At 36.1% G+C, this 20,331-nt stretch overlaps 1 protein-coding gene across 3 annotated transcripts in view; it reads left to right on the top strand.

Annotated features, from left to right (window-relative positions):
• The window catches only part of LOC150098232 (solute carrier family 12 member 2-like), a 571,711-nt gene that overhangs the window by 531,154 nt on the left and 20,226 nt on the right, over window positions 1-20,331 (top strand). For all 3 annotated transcript variants that reach the window (XM_090406235.1, XM_090406234.1, XM_090406233.1), the window contains one exon: window positions 19,964-20,031. In XM_090406235.1, coding sequence (XP_090262361.1) covers window positions 19,964-20,031 — 68 coding nt within the window. The remainder of the gene's footprint in view (window positions 1-19,963; window positions 20,032-20,331) is intronic.

Here is a 20,331-nt window from a genome sequence, read left to right as displayed (position 1 = left end):
AGCCTGCTTCTCAACCTCTCTGACTCTTGCTGGAATTAATTCACATGAACCCTGTGTACTCTTAATCAACAAGATTTGCTCCAAATGACCAACACCAAATCCATTCCATCAGCTTTGAACCATTCTAACTTCCTTTCAAATTCATTTCGTACATTCATAAATTGAACACTCTCTGCCTGACACAATTCAGCCATCTTGTTATTCAGTATCATTGCTCTCCTTCTCAGTTCACTACTGTCATATCTAGGCAACAAACTAACCACTTTTCCAATGACACTATTATCCTTCACTTCCTGCAGCAACTTCTTCATATCCCTTTCTACATGCTTTGTTTCTCTATTCAAGTAATTTGTGCCCACTACTACTACTAATTCTGGTATCTATTCTTTCCTTCTATGCAAAGCATCTGATATTCACTTAATTGTACAACCTGGAAAACATGTCTTGTGCACTTTATTTTTTTACCACGACTTCAATGATTAAGTCACCATATAAAGAATCCCTATCATCTTTAGATACTTGCTTCTTCTTCTTAACCTCCTTGTCACTTACATCAGTTATGCTGTTCGATTTCCTCCTCCATGCATTTAACCTGACTCTTCATTTTCATTAACTCTTGCCTAAGCTCTTTCATGCCACTTCTATTATTACTCTCACAAGTGCTCCCATCCATTTTCTGATTATTCTTGATAACCACCATTCTCATTTTTGGAACATCCTAGCCTTTCATCACACTTCTCATACCATAATGAGTTCCTTTTTATTGTTCGATCGACCACTCCATAAATCTAACTTTTTTTGGATGCATACATGAAACAACTGTCACATCTTTTCCACTGTGAAAAGTCTAGGACAAAACTGGATCTCTGAGTTGAAACCTTTTGCACTGCGGGCGTATACTTCTTTGCTGCCATTTTTGTAACATTAACGGCAGCTCCGTTAACCACCTAACCGGCCATTATGGATGAAATATGCATCCTCATACACTTCGTGTCCATCATATATTTCAATGTAATATCAATGGTATTACAATTTTAATATGCACTTCACATCCATGATAACCTTGAAGTCTATAGGTGTCTTGGCCGGCAGCATGGTTAATCAAAATAATAACCGAAGGCAACACTTTTAGAACCACAATACCACAGTACAATGATTATATCCAGTCTGGCTACCACACAATAGCACTATTACACAATATAATTAAAGGTTAAAAAAACACTTTCTGTAACACCATTCAAATACACTGTTACTTCTTGTTGCGACACTAGCCAACATTGCAGGAAATTGATGAGGCTATGGACTTGAGGATAATGATGAACAGAGTTGAAGTTCAGAGTGCATATCGCAAAAGTTTGATGTTGAAAAACATGCAAACAAGTAAAGATAGAGAAGTTATTATCCCTCTTTATAAGGCTATGATTTGGCCACATCTTGACTACTGTGCACAGATGTTACCTGGGTTTCTTGTGAATCAGGAGGTGGTAGAAACGATTCAGAGACCTGGTGATAGGTGTGTGTGGAATGCTCTGTATGAGAATAGGTTGAAAGTGTGTTGTTTGCAGAGTTCAGTTTACAGGTGGAAGAGAGGAGACATGATAGAAACTTGTATGTGACTAAAGGATTCTCTAAGATTGACACAAAAATAATTGTTCACTACATGATGAACAAGGTGTTCATCCCAGAAGTTGTGTAACAGTGTGATTGGTAAAGGTGTGCAGACCAGATTTTTTACTTGGAGAGTGGTGAATAAATGGAATGAAGAGCCAGTTGTAGTCGGGCAAATGAGTTTAAGGAGAGGTATGATAGGTATTGTGTGAATAATGGTTTGTGTGGTTCTCCTGCAGTGAGTCTTGTCTCAATGCAGATACCTGTATAATATTACTAAAAATAGTAAACTTTTTTAAAAGGCAGGAAAGAAACTTCTATCCCATCCAAATGTTCACTTGTCTTATCTATGATCTGCAGTCTGTAGCCAGCTGCTTTATTTGTAAACTAGCTCTTGGCTGAGTGGTTAGCATATCCGCTCTCCAGCTTAAAGTCTGTGGGTTCGAATCCCACCATGAGCATGGATATCTGATTGTCAGTGAAAGTACTAGTGCTGAGTGGGTGGTAGATGGTGTTGGTGTAGTGGTGGTTCATTGTAGTTAGTGGATTGAATGGTAGAGACAGTTGTAAAGTAAGCCCTCCCTCTATGAGTCTTTGGATTCCCTGGAGGTGTCACGTAATAATAATAATAGTTTGCCTGAACACTAATTGCTTGATGATCTGACTGATTTCTCTTTCTCCATATAAACATATTCTTATGCTGGTTTTCTATCATACCAGCTTTACTTATTCTTACATATTATCTATCTCCATATTTAATATTTCATCTTGATTCAAAATTACGCTTAAATATCTAAAATGTGGGGTGCTTATGGGTCAAAGCTGTATAACTGAGAGGAGACCTCCACATAGCCTTTAAAGGAATGCAGAGAACCGACCAGAGCTTCTGACCTAATGTCCAATCCTCACCTTCTCATGGTGCACCATGTTTGGTATCTATCTGGATACTGAATAAACGAGGATGGGCTGGCAATTTGAGATTTAACTGACCAAATTGTATTCTTATTGGCTTAAACCACAATATTAAATGATGGTACAACATGACAGAATTTCATGCCGGCTGGGGTGTTGCCCAGTTAAACAAGGCCCCCCATTGTTTTTGCCAGGGAACCAGGGCAAACAGCGAAAGGTCAGCTATTGGAACAAACTCTAAAACACACCCCAACTCAATACCGCTAGAGTTCAAGATCAGTACTATCAACATAAGAAGACTGAATTGCAAAGAAATGGAGCTAGCTGAAGAATTGGATAAGTACCAGATTGATATATAAGGGTGACTGAAACAAAAAAGGCAAAAACTGGTGAGATCTTTCCGAGCAATAAATACAAAATGTTATGTTATGATAGGTTTCACGGTATAAAAGAACACAGATGGTTAAGCAAATAACTATTTATTAACTTAAAAGCTAATATTTCGCTGGTCTTATATCCAGCATCTTCAGAGCACACAACACAAAGTGTGTTACAAAGGCAAGACAACCATAATCCGGTGTAGCAGTGGGGACAGTATAAGTGATTGCAGCGTGCAACACAAGACTAAAGTCCTAATATGGCGCCATCTAGGTTAAAAAAAAAAAATTTCAAGTTTTGAAATAGTAGTCCAAATGATAAAAAATAAAAGTAATAAATATTAATTTGGTCTTTATACTGTCCCCACTGCTACACCGGATTGTGGTTATCTTGCCTTTGTAACAAACTTTGTGTTGTGTGCTCTGAAGATGCTGGATATAAGACCAGCGAAATATTAGCTTTTAAGTTAATAAATAGTTATTTGCTTAACCATCTGTGTTCTTTTATACCGTGAAACATATCATAACATGTCTGATGAACACATAAGCCTATCCACGCGTACAAAATGTTATGTTCAAGCAATGACAATCAAGAAGAAGGAGTGGCCATAGTATTCAACACTAAATATGAGGCTAATCTTCTTGAATGGCAGGCAATTTCAAGTAGTGATGTGGGTAAATATCAGAATGGGGAACTGGACAATGAAACTTATTTGTGCCTATGGTCCTGTAAAAATGTAGCTTAAAACTACCAAAGCGCTTTACATCGATTTTTACTAAGGTCAAGTCTCATGAAAACTGTTACAAAAATAACCTTGTTTGTCTCTATGTATTTTATTAATGTAAATAACGTTATGGGAATTAATTGTATTTACCGTTTTAACTAAAGTTTATAGAATGTCAAAAACAAAGGCAATGCTTTGCCATCGGAACTTTGTATAATGTATAAGAGCACAAGAAAGTTGTTTATGATTAAGTGTGTGTGAGAGAGTTGTTTGTAAGCTCTGCGCATGAACACGTCCAAAGCTAGTATCAAAGAGGTCCGCTGCCCGACAAGACAAGGAAAAAAGAGCGCACGAAGGAGAAAAAAGAACGGGCTGGCCTTAACAAAAGAATCAGGAAGGACTGCCAATTTCTTCGGGGTTTACAACCCTTGGTGCAAGGTCCCGAGAAGGCGAAATAAAAGAGGACTGAGCCGAACATCAGTGGGCAGTTTTCCAGCAGAGAATTGGTGGTGAGTGTTTTCGGCAGAGAACCAGAGGCAGTCTAGAGGAGGCGAGGTCCAGTTACTGAAGCAGGAGAGGCAAAGGCACTGTTACCAAAGAGAGGCAGTTGGCAGAGAACCAGAAGCATACTGACCCAGAGAAACCCACTTTACGGTGAACCCACACCAGAGGAAAAAATTGGGAAGTCAATCGAAGCCAAAAGCCGCAGAACAATCTTCAAGCCTGCATGCTGAAACTTCTTGCCTGAGCTTTTTGAGTACTGGGAAGATTGCAGTCCAAGACAGCTGATATTCTGACGAAACCCCCTGAAGCAAGATTTTCCAGATGGAAATTTAAGGCCTCAGATGAAAGAAAACCCATAGAGACTTTGATGCAGGACTTTTGGAAGGTGTCATGACAAAGAGCCTCTGTAAGTGTCTCCATCCTTTAATGTACATTCTTTTTGTAATCTAGGAGATACGTCATAGATGGACTGATAAGAAATAGTATTAAGAAATATCTATAAGAGAGTCCTCTGATTTGTTGTTAACTGGAATGTAAATTGTAAGATAACTTGCCATAGCTAACTAATCTCTTTATGAGTAAATTAGTCTCGACAATTTGATTTTCTTAAGCAGAGAAGTAACAGAGTAATTTTACATATTGTATAGTCATTTAATATTGAAAATGGAAAGTTTGTTTCTTTATACCAAAAGTATAAAGGATAAGTAGAGAGAGAAACTTCCTTATTGCTTATTTAATGACTTTGTTTTTTAATGTAAATAAATGTGTTTTTAATTATATGTCAAAGGAGTGCTGCCTGATTGTTTATTTTACAATGCACTGTTCCTAAAAAAAAAAAAATTATCGGACTTGTGAGCAGGAAACCAAGTGAGATAGCCAAAGCATATAGTTAAGTGCAAATAGACCACGGCTGTTTGTGTAAAGTTTTACTGAAGGAATTTGTGTTAGAGGAAGAGAGAGAAATCAACCAGCTGTATTACTGAGTTTTATGCCAATTAAAAGATATTAGTGGCACAGTCTCAATAAAAATAAATTTTCTAGTATCCATAGGCATAAGACTTGTAGTGTGAAAGGTAGATAAACATAGTACGCAATAGAATAAGCAAGAAAGGTTACGAGAGAGAAATCGTGCACTGCTAATTAGAATAACGGTATTTCAAAGGCACAGTAACCAAGCTGGCTTTATAAATAGCACACAGTTTACAGTCCCACATTAGATTCTGCTAAGCTAGAAGTGGAGGAATTTCTTGAGGCTTTAGAGAAAGCAACTGACACAATGAAAAATTAAAAGTTGATCCTTGTTGGGAATCTAAATAGCAGAGTAGGAAATGATTGTCAGATATACAAAAATATATTGGAAAAATTTGGAGAAAAGAGCAAAGCTAATAATAATTGCAAATACTTGTTGGATTTCTGCTCAGAACATGGACTGATTATTACTAACACCATGATTGTTTAAAAATGACTTATATTCTCATGTCATGACTAATGTCATAGTCTCATTGACTATGTTATTGTTGATAGTGATGTTTTCTCTCTGGTGCAGGACACTAGCATGTACAGAAAATTTGAAATGGAAGTGATCACCATTTAGTCTCGAGAAGGATAAAATTGAATTTCATATTGAAAAGAAGAACATGTAAGAAAGTTTTAAAGTGAATAAAAGTTGAGCAGCTCTCAGATGTGAACTGTAGACTGAAATATACAAACATTATTCAAGAAAAAATTAAAGAGCTTGAGAACAGGAATCAAACCTTGGAGATTCAGACAGAGAGGCATGTGATGAGGTTGTCTGCAAGGATAGAAAAATCAGAACTCCATGGTGGACAGAAGTTAAACAGGTAGTGTAGGAAAAGAAGAAAGCATATCAAAAGTTCCTGGCAAATAAGTCAGTTTGTGCTCTTAGAGAATACAGAGACAAATATAAGAAAGCTAAACACTGAAAGAAATAGTAGTAGTTTAAAATAATAGTAGTTTATAGTTTTACTCTGTAAAACCAGCTAAACAAAAGTCATGGGAAGACTTTGGTAAGAACATAGAAAATAAATATCAAGAAGGTGGCAAGATATTCTGGAAGTTGTTGAAGAAGCTCAGAAATGCTGTAAAATGAGTTAGATGCTAAAGGTGATACGAAAACTGGAGAAAAAAATATCCTTGAAGTACGGAGTAATTACTTTGGAAAATTGCTAAATGAAACTAGCAGTGATGACAGCACAGTGATAAAAACACTCACCAGGCATGCAGTCAGAAATACATATTCATCCTTGAAGCTATCAAAAGTCTGAAATGTGGAAAGGCAGCTGCAGTAGATGATATTTGACCAGGAATGCTAAGTATGGAGGTATAAAAGTGCCTTAGTGACTGCACTGCATAGTTCAGAGGGCCTGGACAGGGGGAGCTCTACTCCAATCATCTCCATTGATTGGAGTAGAGCTCTCATAGCACCCATTATAAAAAGGGAATTAAAACTGAATGTGAGAAGTACAGAAGTATTTCTCTGAGTGTTCCTGGAAAGATTATTATTATCCAGGCCTCCATGGAGTCAAAAGACTCATTTATGCCAGTATACCTGAAAAATGGTTGAGGATTGTGGAAGAGAAGCTTGGTGAAGAACAGGCTGGATTCATGCCAAATAGAGGTTGTCAGGATCAGATTTTCACTTTACGACAAATAGTTGAGAAATCATGGTAATATAACAAATATCTGTATTTAAGTTTTGTAGATCTGGAAAAGGCATATGACAAGGTGCCAAGAGAGAAGCTATTCAAAATGCTACAGTTGTATGGTGTCAGTGGGGCATTATATCAAGCAATACTTAGTCTTTATTGGAGTTGTAAGTCAGCAGTTAGAATTGAAGTAAAGGAAGATGTTAAATCTGGTGTCAGACATGTATGTATGGATCACATTATGAAGGAAAGTGGTATTAAATCTGATATCAAAATTGGAGATGTTAATGTCAGTTCTTTGCTTTATGCGGATGATGTTACACTTCTAAATAAATCCACCACAAGACTGCAAGATTCCCTGACTAAATTGAATAACTGTTGTAATAGATATGGTATGAAGGTCAGCAATAACAAGACAATGAAAATAGGCAGAAGCATTGAAAATATCAACTGCATTGTGAATGGAGAACCTATAGAACAAGTAAAATATTTCAGCTACTTAGGCATGATTTTTAGTGAAGATGGTAAATTAAATATGGAAATAGACAACAGGATTAACAAAGCTGGTATGGTAGGAAGTCAACTGAATAAATTCATATGGAATAAGAGAGAAATTAGTCAAAACACTAACTTAGCTATATACAAGACAGTGTTCAAACCAGTTTTAACTAATGGATCCGAGAACTGGGTTAGGAGTAAAACACTTGACCAAAGACTAGAGACTGCAGATATGAGAGTCCTGAGAAAGATTAGAGGTATGAACAGATGCAGCAATGGCAATATCATATTAAAAGTGAGGATATTAGGAAAGAACTTGACATTGTTAGCATCCAGGAATGTGTTAGCAGAGGCTAATCTCAGGTGGTATGGTCACTTAAAGAGAATGGGAGAGGAAAGATTAGCAAAACAAGTGTTCTCTGCCAGGTTGGCAGGAAAAAGACCCAGAGGAAGACCAAGATATAGGTGGATTGATATGGTAAAATGTGCCTTAGAAGATAGAAATATAAGATCTGAAAATGATGGAGCCTTGACAGGTAATAGGTTGATTTGGAGGAAAATTGTAGATAGGAAGTTAGTAATGATGTAAATTTTTCATGTAGTACTATCACATCCCATAGACCCCTTGAGGGTAAATGTCAGGAATGATAATATCTAAAATGTGTAACCTTTTCTGTTAGTTCATTGTTGAGAATACAATCAATTTTTTTTATTTTGTTTTCCAGTTTGTTCTTGTAGTTTATCTTAATGATTATTAGAAATCATTACTCTCATAATAAGTGTTCATTAAAAACTAGTTTGTCTTAATCTAAATCTTACCTATGGAAATGGCATTGGTTTGTATAATGTTAGTTCATGGGGGGGGGGGAGCTGTTCTAAGTGCTCGATTTGAGTTTTCAACTAGATTAAATTTTTTCACATGGTAGCGAGTTTTGAAGCCATTTGGTGTGAGAGGGAGTCTAACAAGATTAAATACACAGTGGGATGTTGTTAGAGACCTGGTGGATTGGTTGCTAGTGACAAAGAAATACATCAACAAATAAACATGGGTACGAAAAGAGTAAACATAATGGCAGACTTTAAATATCTGAACATTGATTGGGTAGCTATGAAATTGCATGAGAAAAATGAAACCAAATTTATTGAGCTGTTGCGATTAGATGTTGCCTCAAGCAACATATGACAGAAGTCATATGTTGCTTGAGGCAACATCTAATCAAATCTAACACTCTTTGAACTAGAGTTCAAAGAGTGTTAGATTTGATTATAGTGTTAAAGGAGTGTTTCATTTGACGAAAACTATTCTGTCTCTGGTTGGTAACAGTAATCATGCAGTAATTATTCCCTTGGGAAGTGGCTAAATTTATGAATTCTCCATTCAGAAAAGATTACATGCTGAACTACAAAGAAGGAAATTATGAATAACCAAGGAGTATACTGAGTTCATTGCAATGGTATCAGATGGGAAGAATATCCACAGTGCATGGGAAGTATTTAAAAAATACTTAAATGATGCAGTATCAGAATGTGTCCCAAGGGTTCGAAGAATAAATAGGTTAGGAATCAAATGAATGTGTAATCTTATTGAACAAGAGATTTGTAAGAAAAGGATGATGTCCATTATGAAAATTATAAGCAACAAGCCACAAAACTTACAGCTGCATACTCTATTGGAGGAGAGCTATACTGTATGCAGCTGTAAGTTTTGTCATGTTAAGTTTGTGTTCCCTAAATTTTAACAAATTTAGGGAACATATTTCAAAGGTGGTGAAGGTAACACAGAGGATTGCTACAATAATGAGAAGGACACTGACCTGTAGAGATAAGAGTTATCATTCCATCGTATAAGACCCTGATCAGACCACACTTAGATTATTGTTCTCAGATTTGGTCCTCACAATTGGAAGGGGATAAATTAACTGTGGAAAGGGTACAAAGGCGGATAACAAAGATGGTTTCAGTACTGTACAATGTTAGTTATAAGATCGGCTGAGGGAATGTGGACTGCAGAGTTTGGTGGATAGAAGGAGAGGTGATATGATTGAGACTTTTAAACTGTTGAGAGGTGGTTACAGGGTTGACACTGGGGAGTTCTTTTGTTTGGTTGAACAGCAGGAAGGAGTGATGACAAGAGGCCATCCCTGGAAGTTACGAAAGGAAACTGTTTGCAAGAGGGTGAGGAGTGGTTTCTTTGCATGGAGGGTGGTTGAACCATGGAATGCATTGCCTGATAGAGTGGTGAGAGTGAGAATGGTCAATGAGTTTAAGGAGTGGTATTATAGACTGTGTTTCCTAGGAGGGACCTCCCATGATGAGTCTTGATAGGCTGTTTCTTAAGAAGAACCTCCCGTGATGAGTATTTTGACTCCATGGAGACCTGAATAATAATAATAATAACTGTTGTATGGAAAGCTAAGTCCAAGTATGAAAATAAACTGTCTCTGCAAGTAAAAGAAAGAATGAATATGAAAAAATAACTACTGAATGTGGATGGTAGGAGGGTGACAAATGCAGAAGAGGTTGTTCAACTAATGAGTGCCCATTTTGCTAAAAGCTATCAACCTTGTGTGTGCAACATTGCATTCACTGCTACCTCTTCACTGGTTGAAGAAACTCATGGGTGCTAAGAGTGTTATCAAAACACTTTTAGCACCCATGAAAATTTCACAAGAATGTATGGTAATCCCATTGCACAAGGGTGGATGAAAAGACCAGTGTGTCCAACTATCGACCAATCAGTATCTCAGGAGTGGTATTGAAGATTTTGGAAAAGTTGGTTAGGGTTACTTTTAGAAATGATTAACAGAGAATCTCTACTTTGATGAACAGCATGAGTTTAATAAGGGAGGGTCATGTTGCAAAAATTACAAATACAACTCAGAGAATAATGGCAATGCTGAAATGAACTTTGAAATGTAAAAGAGCAGGATGTTCTATAATAATGTTACCACTGAGCTAGACAAGGGGAATGGAATACACTGATACTTTTGGATTTTGCTAAGGCTTTTGACAGAATATAGCATGGAATACTGTTGCATAAATTGGAGAATATATTGACATGGATAAGAGGATGGCTGACTGCAGTGGCGTAGCTAGGGGGGGGGGTCTGCCCCAGGCAGCACTTTTCATGTGATAAAATATAGAAAAATATTTTATTTTTCTACGATTATTCTATTTATGTTAACTTAGTAATTTTATTACTTAATTAATAATTAGTTTTGAACAACTATACTTACAACTAAAATAAACATAGTGTTTTAATTTCTTTCCCTACGTCGTTTTGACTTTTTTTTGACTGGCTGACTGACATATCAAAAAGTGGAGGGGAGATTCAAGCTAAGTGGTATGCTTCAAGGATCAGTCCTTCATCCATTGTTATTCAATCTGTACATTAATGACATTGGGAAGGATTTGTCATGTGACATACAGCTATTTACTGATGATGTAAGAATGGGTAATTCAGCTGATATTCACTACTTGTGGAATTATTTGAATAGGCTGGAATTGTGGGCATGTGAAAATGGATGTCAGTTTAATGTTAGTAAATGTGAATTCATGCATTATGGTGTAATTAGATATCCAATATTGTATTGTATTGGTGGGATTCTGCTAGAAGAAACTGATCAGGCTAGAGATCTTGGAGTGTTAGTAGATAGGAAGTTGAAGTTCTTGGACCATGTTGCAAAAATTACAAATACAACTCAGAGAATAATGGCAATGCTGAAATGAACTTTGAAATGTAAAAGATCAGAATGTCATATTTCCTCTTTACAAGGCCTTGATAAGACTTCACTTGGACTATTGTGCACAGATCTGGTTTCTGTTGTGATTCTGATACTGTGGAGAGAGTGTGTGCACGCAAAGGAGGGTGTTAAAGTATCGGGAAATTAGAATGCTGATTATGACAGATTGAAAATTTGTAGACTGCAGACACTAGTAAACAGGAAAAAGAGGGGTGATATGATTGAGACGTATAAAGTTCTGAAAGGGTCATTCAGGATTTCAGTTGGAGTTTTTTTATTTTATGGAGGGTGGGAAAGAATAAGAGGGCATCCTTGTAGCTAAAAAGGGAGTGAAATGTAGATTTTTCTGAGTGCGTGATTGGAATGGATTGCCATTGGATGTTGTGTGTACAAGCAGTGTGAATGAATTCAAGAACAAGTATAATAGATGACGCATGTAATATGTGGTCCCTGATTTCTTGGACATCTCTCAATAATAATGTTGACTTTCATAGCAAATTTATGGGTGGGGGGGGGGGGGGGTAAAACAACCATCTTGCATCTTTCTTTGAAGATAATATTACCTGCATGAATAAAAACCTGAACTTGTAATATCTTGTTTGAATATTATTCAATGCTATTATTTTTAATCAATTGTGTACTATTTCTGTATTAAGTTGTATATAGTTGATTTGATTTGACATATGATATAGTTGATGACAAATCAACTATACCTTGATATAGTTGATGACAAATCAACTATACCTTGATATAGTTGATTTGACATCAAACTATCTTTCAGTTATCAGTTTAAAACTTAGTATATAAACCCTGTATACAGTTCTATTTACACATTATAGACTGTGTTCTGAAAATTTCTCTTGGCTCCTTGTTACATTCCCCAATTTTTTTTTCAACTGTTTATCATAAACTAGTCATGGAAATTTTAGATTTCGACTAAATTTGGCTTATTAAGCCCCCCCCCCCTTCCAACAATTTTTCAGTTATGCTTGCTATGCTATTACTGCAAAATTAACTTTGTTTCATGTTGTTTTATTTCCCTGTTTTGATAAAGTTGATAAAATGTTTGATACCATTTTGTTTCCAATATTCCTTTTTGCAGTTTCTTTTCAGTTTTCACACTCTGCAGTATTACTTCATTTTGGCATACTGTATAGTATTTATAAGGAGGATGCATTTGAAATAAAACAGCAAAAATACAAAGCAACACAACCATCTTTGTACAAAATATCAACATGGTAAATGCTCCATGTTATGGTAGTTCAGTGAGATGCTCTCATCTGCCTGGATAGACGAATGCATGCAGAGGAATCCTGTATTTTATAGCTACACATGTGGTTTGAAATGCCATGTTTACGAATATTTAGCGTTTATTTATTTTGCAATTAACGTGCATATTTTCGATTTTGTTCAGCTATCAGTTAACATCTTTCATTCCCTTGTAGGGAAAATAGGGTATGAGGCCTTATAACTTTTGGCCTTATCTAGTTATCCTTAAGCCCAATAAGACAGGATATATGGCTGATTGCTAGGGGGGGGGGTAGAGATGCTGTGGAAAATATGCATCAGCAAATTAGTATGAATGTAGATTGAGTGATTATGGGGGGGACTTCAATTATGGAGATATAAATTAGAAGGAAGAGAGATTACATGGCAGGAAGGAAATGGAATTAATGCATCTACTGAGAGATAATTGCTTGAGGTAGCATGTGATGGAGGGCACTTGGGGTACAAGAGCTCTTATGACCTGGTCATAAGAGCTACCCATAACCCAAGTGGCAACATTACCCATTACCTCCGATTGGGAAAATGACCATGTGGTTTTGACTTGGGAAATTGTAAAACATGAGGAATATTCTGTCAAGAAGGAGTATATGTAGAACGACAAGTCAGGTGATTATGAAAAGCTTAGGAGGAAGCTTGAAGCTGTTCCATGACATAAATTCCTGCAAGGGAAGGAAGGATGAGAGAGAGAGTTGAAGGGCATCTAGAGGAACCAATATTAAATTGTGTAAGGTGAGGAGGGTTAGTCAGGTAGGAGTTCGATGGATGAGTAATGTCATTAAGCATGAGTTGCAGAAAGAGAAAATGCTGTGGAGGATATATAAGGAGAAAGGTGACTAGAAAACTCATGAACAGTACATTGGTCAGGCAAGAAAAGTGATCAGTATGATGAAGGCAAAGTCATATTAAGTGAAGAAACTAGCTGAACAGGCCAAAGGAAATCCCAGAGAGTTCTTTCACATTATGTGGCAAGTAAGAGGAAGAATGACTATGGAAGAATATCCTTAATGAGTGTTGATGGTCATAAGGCAACAAAAGCCTTGATGGTCATAAGGGTCATAAGACCCCATAAAATAAAATAGTCGAGTAACAGAGTGACCACTTTGCAAGGGTATATCATGTGAGTGAGGTTAATGTTCTGTGATATATGCAACAGACTTATGTGGAAACAGGTGAATGAATTGGATGCTCTTAGGATATTGCAGAATCTCAATATAAATACAGCTGTGGGATTAGATTGGCTATAAGTTCATGTTTTCCAGGAATGTGCAAGGGAACTGGCAGTGCTTCTGACTAGGCTCTAAGTCTCAGCTCTAGTAAACAAAATGGTGGAAAGTAAACAAAATAATTCCCTTGCATAAGGGATATATCATGGATTCTAAGACTGCAGTAGCAAACTGTAGACCAATCAGTATCTCAGGACTGGTGGTACTGGAAAAATTGGTCAAAAGTAGAATTCAGTAATGGGTAGATAAGAATATGATACTCTGAGGGACAACATTGCTTTCTGAAGGGTTGGTCATGTCTTATTAATTTATAATGATATATTTAATCATATATTTTTATAATGGTAACAACTGATTTGGATAAAGGAAATGGCTACACGATGATTCCTCTGAATTTTGCAAAGAAATTTGATAGAATACTACATGGAGCTCTGTTACTATAGAAGTATTACAACAAATGAGGATGGATGTGACACTGGTTATGTGGATAAAAGGATAGCTGCTGGAGAGAAGCAGAGAAAGTTTACAGAGGAGCATAGTCCAGGCAAAAGCAGGTGACTGGTGATGTGCCACAAGGTTCAGTGCTAGGGCCACTTCTGTTTAATTTATAAATAACCTTTCAGGTTATTTACAAATTAAACAGAAGGGGTGCTTAAGAGTCAAAGCTGTATAACTGAGAGGAGACCTCCACATAGCCTTTAAAGGAATGCGGAGAACCGACCAGGGCTTCTGACCTAATGTCCAATCCTCACCTTCTCGTGGTGCACCCTGTTGGGTATCTACTTGGATACTGAACGAACGAGGATGGGCTGGCAATTTGGGATTTAGCCGACCAAATTGTATTCTTATTGGTTAAACCAAAATAAAAAAAAATGATGGTACAACATGACAGACTTTCATGCCAGCTGGGGCGTCGCCCGGTTAAACAAGGCCCCCCCGTTGTTTTCGCCAGGGAACCAGGGCGAACAGCGAAAAGTCGGCTACTGGAACAAATCTGAAAACAAACCCCAACTCAACATCACCAGAGTTAAAGATCGGTACTATCAACGTAAGAAGCCTGAATGGCAAAGAAATGGAGCTAGCTGAGGAATTAGATAAGTACCAGATCGACATAATAGGGGTGACTGAAACAAAAAAAGACCAAAACTGGTGAGATCTTTCTGAGCAATAAATACAAAATGTTATATTCAGGCAATGACAATCAAGGAAAAGAAGGAGTAGCCATAGTATTCAACACAAAATACGAGGCTAATCTTCTTGAATGGCAGTCAGTCTCAAGTAGAGTAATGTGGGCAAATATGAGAATGGGGAACTGGACAATGAGACTTATTTGTGCCTATGGTCCCATAGAAGGTTCTACTAAGGTAGAAGTAGAGGAGTTTTTTTGAGGCTTTAGAAAAAGCAACTGACACAATGAAAAATGAAAAGTTGGTCCTTGTTGGGGATCTAAATAGCAGAGTAGGAAATGATTGTGAGACATACAAAAATATTTTAGGAAAATTTGGAGAAAAGAGCAAAGCTAATAATAATGGCAAATATCTGTTGGATTTCTGCTCAGGACATGGACTGGTTATTACTAACACCATGTTCCAACATAAAAATGTGCACAAATTCACATGGAGAGAAGAGGCTAGGAATAAGAAAAGTCTCATTGACTATGTTATTGTTGATAGTGATGTTTTCTCCCTGGTGCAGGACACCAGAGTGTACAGAGGATTTGAAATTGGAAGTGATCACTATTTAGTCTTGAGCAGGATAAAATTGAATTTCATATTGAAAAGAATAACATGTAAGAAAGTTTTAAAGCGAATAAAAGTTGAGCAGCTCTCAGATGTGAACTGTAGACTAAAATACACAAAGATTATTGAAAAGAAAATGAAAGAGTTTGAGAACAGGAATCAAACCTTGGAGATTCAGTGGCAAACTCTGAAGAAAACATTGATTGATTCTGCCAGAGAGGCATGTGGTGAGGTTGTCTGTAAGGATAAAAAAATCAGAACTCCCTGGTGGACACAGGAAGTTAAAGAGGCAGTGAAGGAAAAGAAGAAAGCATATCAAAAGTTCCTGTCAAATAAGTCAGCTTGTGCTCTTAGAGAATATAGAGACAAATGCAAGAATGCTAAACACTGTGTAAAACTAACTAAACAAAAGTCATGGGAGGACTTTGGCAAGAATATAGAAAATAAACATCAAGAAGGTGGCAAAATATTCTGGAGGTTGTTGAAGAAGCTTAAGAATGGAGGAAAGAGTGCTGTAAAAGGAATTAGAGATGATAAAGGTGACATGAAAACAGGAGAAAAAGATATCCTTGAAGTATGGAGTAATTACTTTGAAAAACTCCTAAATGAAACAATCAGTGATGACAGCACATTGGTAAAAAACACTGACCAGGCATGCGGTCAGGAATATATATCTATACTTGAAGTAGAAAAAGCCATCAAAGGCTTGAAATGTGGAAAGGCAGCAGGAGTAGATGATATTCGACCAGAAATGCTGAAGTATGGTGGTATAAGAGTCTTACAGTGGCTGCACTGCATAGTTCAGAAAGCCTGGACAGAGGGACGAATTCCCAATGATTGGAGTAGAGGTCTCATAGTACCCATATATAAAAAGGGAAATAAAACTGCATGTGAGAATTACAGAGGTATTTCCCTACTGAGTGTTCCTGGCAAGATCTATGCAAGTATACTTGAGAAACGGCTGAGAAGAATTGTGGAAGAAAAGCTTGGTGAAGAACAAGCTGGATTCAGGCCAAATAGAGGCTGTCAGGATCAGATCTTCACTTTACGACAAATAGTCGAGAAAGCATGGGAATATAACAAAGATCTGTATTTAAGTTTTGTCGATTTGGAAAAGGCATATGACAAGGTGCCAAGAGAGAAGCTATTCAATACGCTGCAGTTATATGGTGTCAATGGGGCATTATATCAAGCAATACTTAGTCTTTATTTGAGTTGAAAGTCAGCAGTTAGAATTGAAGGAAGTACAGGAAGATGGTTTAATGTTAAATCTGGTGTGAGACAAGGATGTACGTTATCCCCTCTGTTATTCATTATCTATATGGATCACATTATAAAGGAAAGTGGTATTAAACATGATATCAAAATTGGAGATGTTAATGTCAGCTCTTTGCTTTATGCGGATGATGTTATACTTCTAAATAAATCTGCTACAAGTCTGCAAGATTCTCTGACTAAATTGAATAGCTGTTGTAATAGATATGGTATGAAGGTCAGCAATAAAAAGACAAAGACAATGAAAATAGGCAGATTCATTGAAAATGTCAACTGTGTTGTGAATGGAGAACCTGTGGAACAAGTAAAACATTTCAGCTATTTAGGCATGATTTTTACTGAAGATGGTAAATTAAATATAGAAATAGACAACAGAATCAGCAAAGCTGGTATGGTGGGAAGTCAATTGAATAAATTCATATGGAATAAGAGAGAAATTAGTCGGAACACTAAATTAGCTGTATACAAGACAATGTTCAAACCAGTTTTAACTTATGGATCTGAGAGCTGGGTCAGAAGTAAAACACTTGACCAAAGACTAGAAACCACAGATATGAGAGTCCTGAGAAAGATTATAGGCGTGAACAGATGGCATCAATGGCAATATCATATTAAAAATGAGGATATTAGGAAAGAACTTGACATTGTCAGCATCCAGAAATGTGTTAGCAGAGCTAATCTCAGATGGTATGGTCACTTAAACAGAATGGGAGAGGAAAGATTAGCAAAACAAGTGTTCTCTGCCAGGTTGGCAGCAAAACGACCTAGAGGAAGACCAAGATATAGGTGGATTGATGCGGTACAAAGTGCTTTAGACGATAGAAATATAAGATCTGATAATGTTGGAGTCTTGACAAGTAACAGACTGATTTGGAGGAAAATTGTAGATAGGAAATTAATAATGATGTAATTTTTTTCATTTAGTACTATCATATCCTGTACACCCCTTGAGGGTACATGGCAGGAATTTGATGATGATGATGATAACCTGTAAGGAATTATTCAGTTATTTGCTAATGATGCAAAATTAGGTAGAGTAATAGTGAATCAAGGTGATGCAGGATGATTCAAGGCTTGTTGGTAATGATGTCAGTTTATTGTGGAGAAATGTAAAGTTATGCATTTTGGGATAAACAGATTACAACCTGTGTACCACATTGATGGAACCATACTCCAGGAAATGGGTAAAGCTAGGGATTTGGGAATGGTCAGTGCTGTGCCGTAGGTAGGAGGCGTCCTTGTGCAAAACTTTTTCAGTGACCCCATAAAATAAGTTTCCATGAAAAATTTTACTTTGTTAAAAGTACAAAACAGTTTATATGCATGCATAAAAATAAATTTTATTTAACAACAGTAGAACATTGTAATCACTAAAATTCATTAATAAGGAATTTTCAAGAATGTTTATTTCGTTAATATATAAATGCAACAGAATATATATATGTATAAACAAAAATTGCTTTTATCTTCTCTATACTATAAAATAAGCTGAAATTGGAAACGGATTATTATTACATGGAGATATGCTTTTAACTATATAACAATTAGGATAAATGTCGATTTATTTTACATATTTATCCGTCTTGCTTTAGCCACCACAAAATTTTTAATAATATCTGTAATGTCTAATGAATCCATAATATTAGTTTCAATTGAAAAATCCGTTAGACGCTCTCCGGACATTGTTGACCGCAAATAATTTTTTATAAGTTTCAGTTTTGAAAAACTTCTTTCCCCTGATGTTACGGATATTGATAATGTTAAATAAATATGCATTACAATCGCAGTATTCGGAAACGTGTCTCTTAATTTATTTTCGTATATATAATTTAAAACATCCTGAGGAGCCGACTCTTTTTTTAAATAAAACATTGCAAAGTTTTTAATTCCTCAAATAAAGTCATACCATCAATATCGTGATTGTCAGAATCTTGATTGTCACTCAGTTTTAAGTGCAGATCTTTACAAAGATTTCATTAAATCTTCATCGCTCCAATCTTTTAATTTGGTAATGTCTCTTATAACTTTAAAGTCCTTGCTATGTTGTTTTAAGAGTACAAATCTTTCCGTGACTGAAGTTATTGTCGTGTCTAAAATCGAAGAAAGGATTTATTTTAAAATTTTGTTTAGGATCATGCATTGTCTCATTTGATGCTTCATAACCAAACATTTTTGTTTGTTATTTTGCGAATGTCTTGAAAAATAGTATCAATATTAAGATCATTTGCTACTTCTTTTGCAGTTCTAATATTTTCAAAATATTGGTCTGTTCGGCGATTATATATACTTGTATAACATAATCAAGATTTTCTGTAATTTTTCCTATATCAAATGTCAGATTCTGCATTATTTTGCTTGCAACATTTACGAAACTTAAGATTTCGTACCAAACATGAACAGAGCAAATAAATTTAAACGAATAAATCTTTGAAATTAAGTTGTCTGCCTGAGCTCTAGAATCGATATCTTTAGTTTTTGATATATCTTCCATAATATCAAAAAGAGCCTGGTAAATTTCCTTGATATTATTTTTAAGTGGCTTTATTGCTTCTACTCTACTTTCCCACCTAGTAGCAGAAAGTGGTTTATAATTATATAATTCCTGTATTACCCCAAAAAAATTTACAGTTGCATCATTAACTATCAAATTATAAAATTACTTGGCTATTGAAGAACACACAAGTAGAGATAGGGAGGTTGTTATTCCTCTTTGTGAGACCTTTATATGTCCACACCCAGATATGCCGTGCTCATTTCTGGTTTTTTGGGGGATGGGAGGTGGTGGAGAGAGAATTCAGAGGTGAACAACCAAGATGGCGAGTAGTCTTGAATGTTCCATATGAGTATAGATCGAGGGTGTGTCAGGCCGAAGTTGGTTGATAGATGAAAAAGAGGATATTAAAGAAACATTTAAGTTAAAGAGTTTTTGTAGGTTGATGCAGGGGAAATGATTCGGGCTTGGCTAGAAGGAGCAGAACAAGAGGTTATCCTTGGAAGTGGAGTAAAAATGTGGTTAGTAGAAACATGAGGACTAGATTTTTCACTTGTGAATGAATGAAGTGGGTTCCAGAGTTAGTTGTTAGTGCTTTGTCTGTTAATGGGAGAAGTATGATAGATTGTGTGGATAATTTGGGTCTCCTGTGATGAAGCTTTGGACTCCATGGAGGTACCTGTACAATAATAATATCATAATCTTAGCTACAATAAGTACTAGAAGTTTTAATTTTCAGTTATTTATGATTTGCTTTTTAACTCCAATTCTGATCTGTGACCCCTCTTGATATTTTCTAGAATGTAATCCTGTTATATATATTATAGAACATTTTAGCCACAGTTAATACTAGTTTTAATTTTCAGTTATTTATGATTTGCTTTTTTTTAATCTCTGCCCCCCCTCCTTCCCCAGACAAATCGTCATATTCGTCTAAGAGAACTTCTGCTGCAGTATTCAAAGGATGCTACATTAATTGCAATGTAAGTATATTGAGTTATGAAAAGGTTAAGTTTATAAATACATTGTTGATATTTTTGATTTTTTACATAAAAATTGCAGTAATAAAATTGATACATCATCTCATGCTGTTTTATTGTTTTTAGTTACTCAATTTTAATTTAAAAAAAAAAATTTCACTGTTGCTCCTGCTTAAAGAAATAGGGAAGTGAACAAAATATAATCATGGAAAGGCAGACTTTGGAATTACATTAATGTATAGTGATGTCATTCATTATCAAAAAAATTTGAACGTAACTTGCACATGCTGTCGATATAATTGT

The sequence above is a fragment of the Typopeltis vanoorti genome, chromosome 16 (assembly GCF_054136105.1).
Source record: "Typopeltis vanoorti isolate ZY-2024b chromosome 16, IOZ_Tvanoo_1.0, whole genome shotgun sequence".
Lineage (NCBI taxonomy): Eukaryota > Metazoa > Arthropoda > Arachnida > Uropygi > Thelyphonidae > Typopeltis > Typopeltis vanoorti.
The sequence above is the reverse complement of the archived record's forward strand: the minus strand, read 5'-3'. Positions and strand labels throughout refer to the sequence as shown.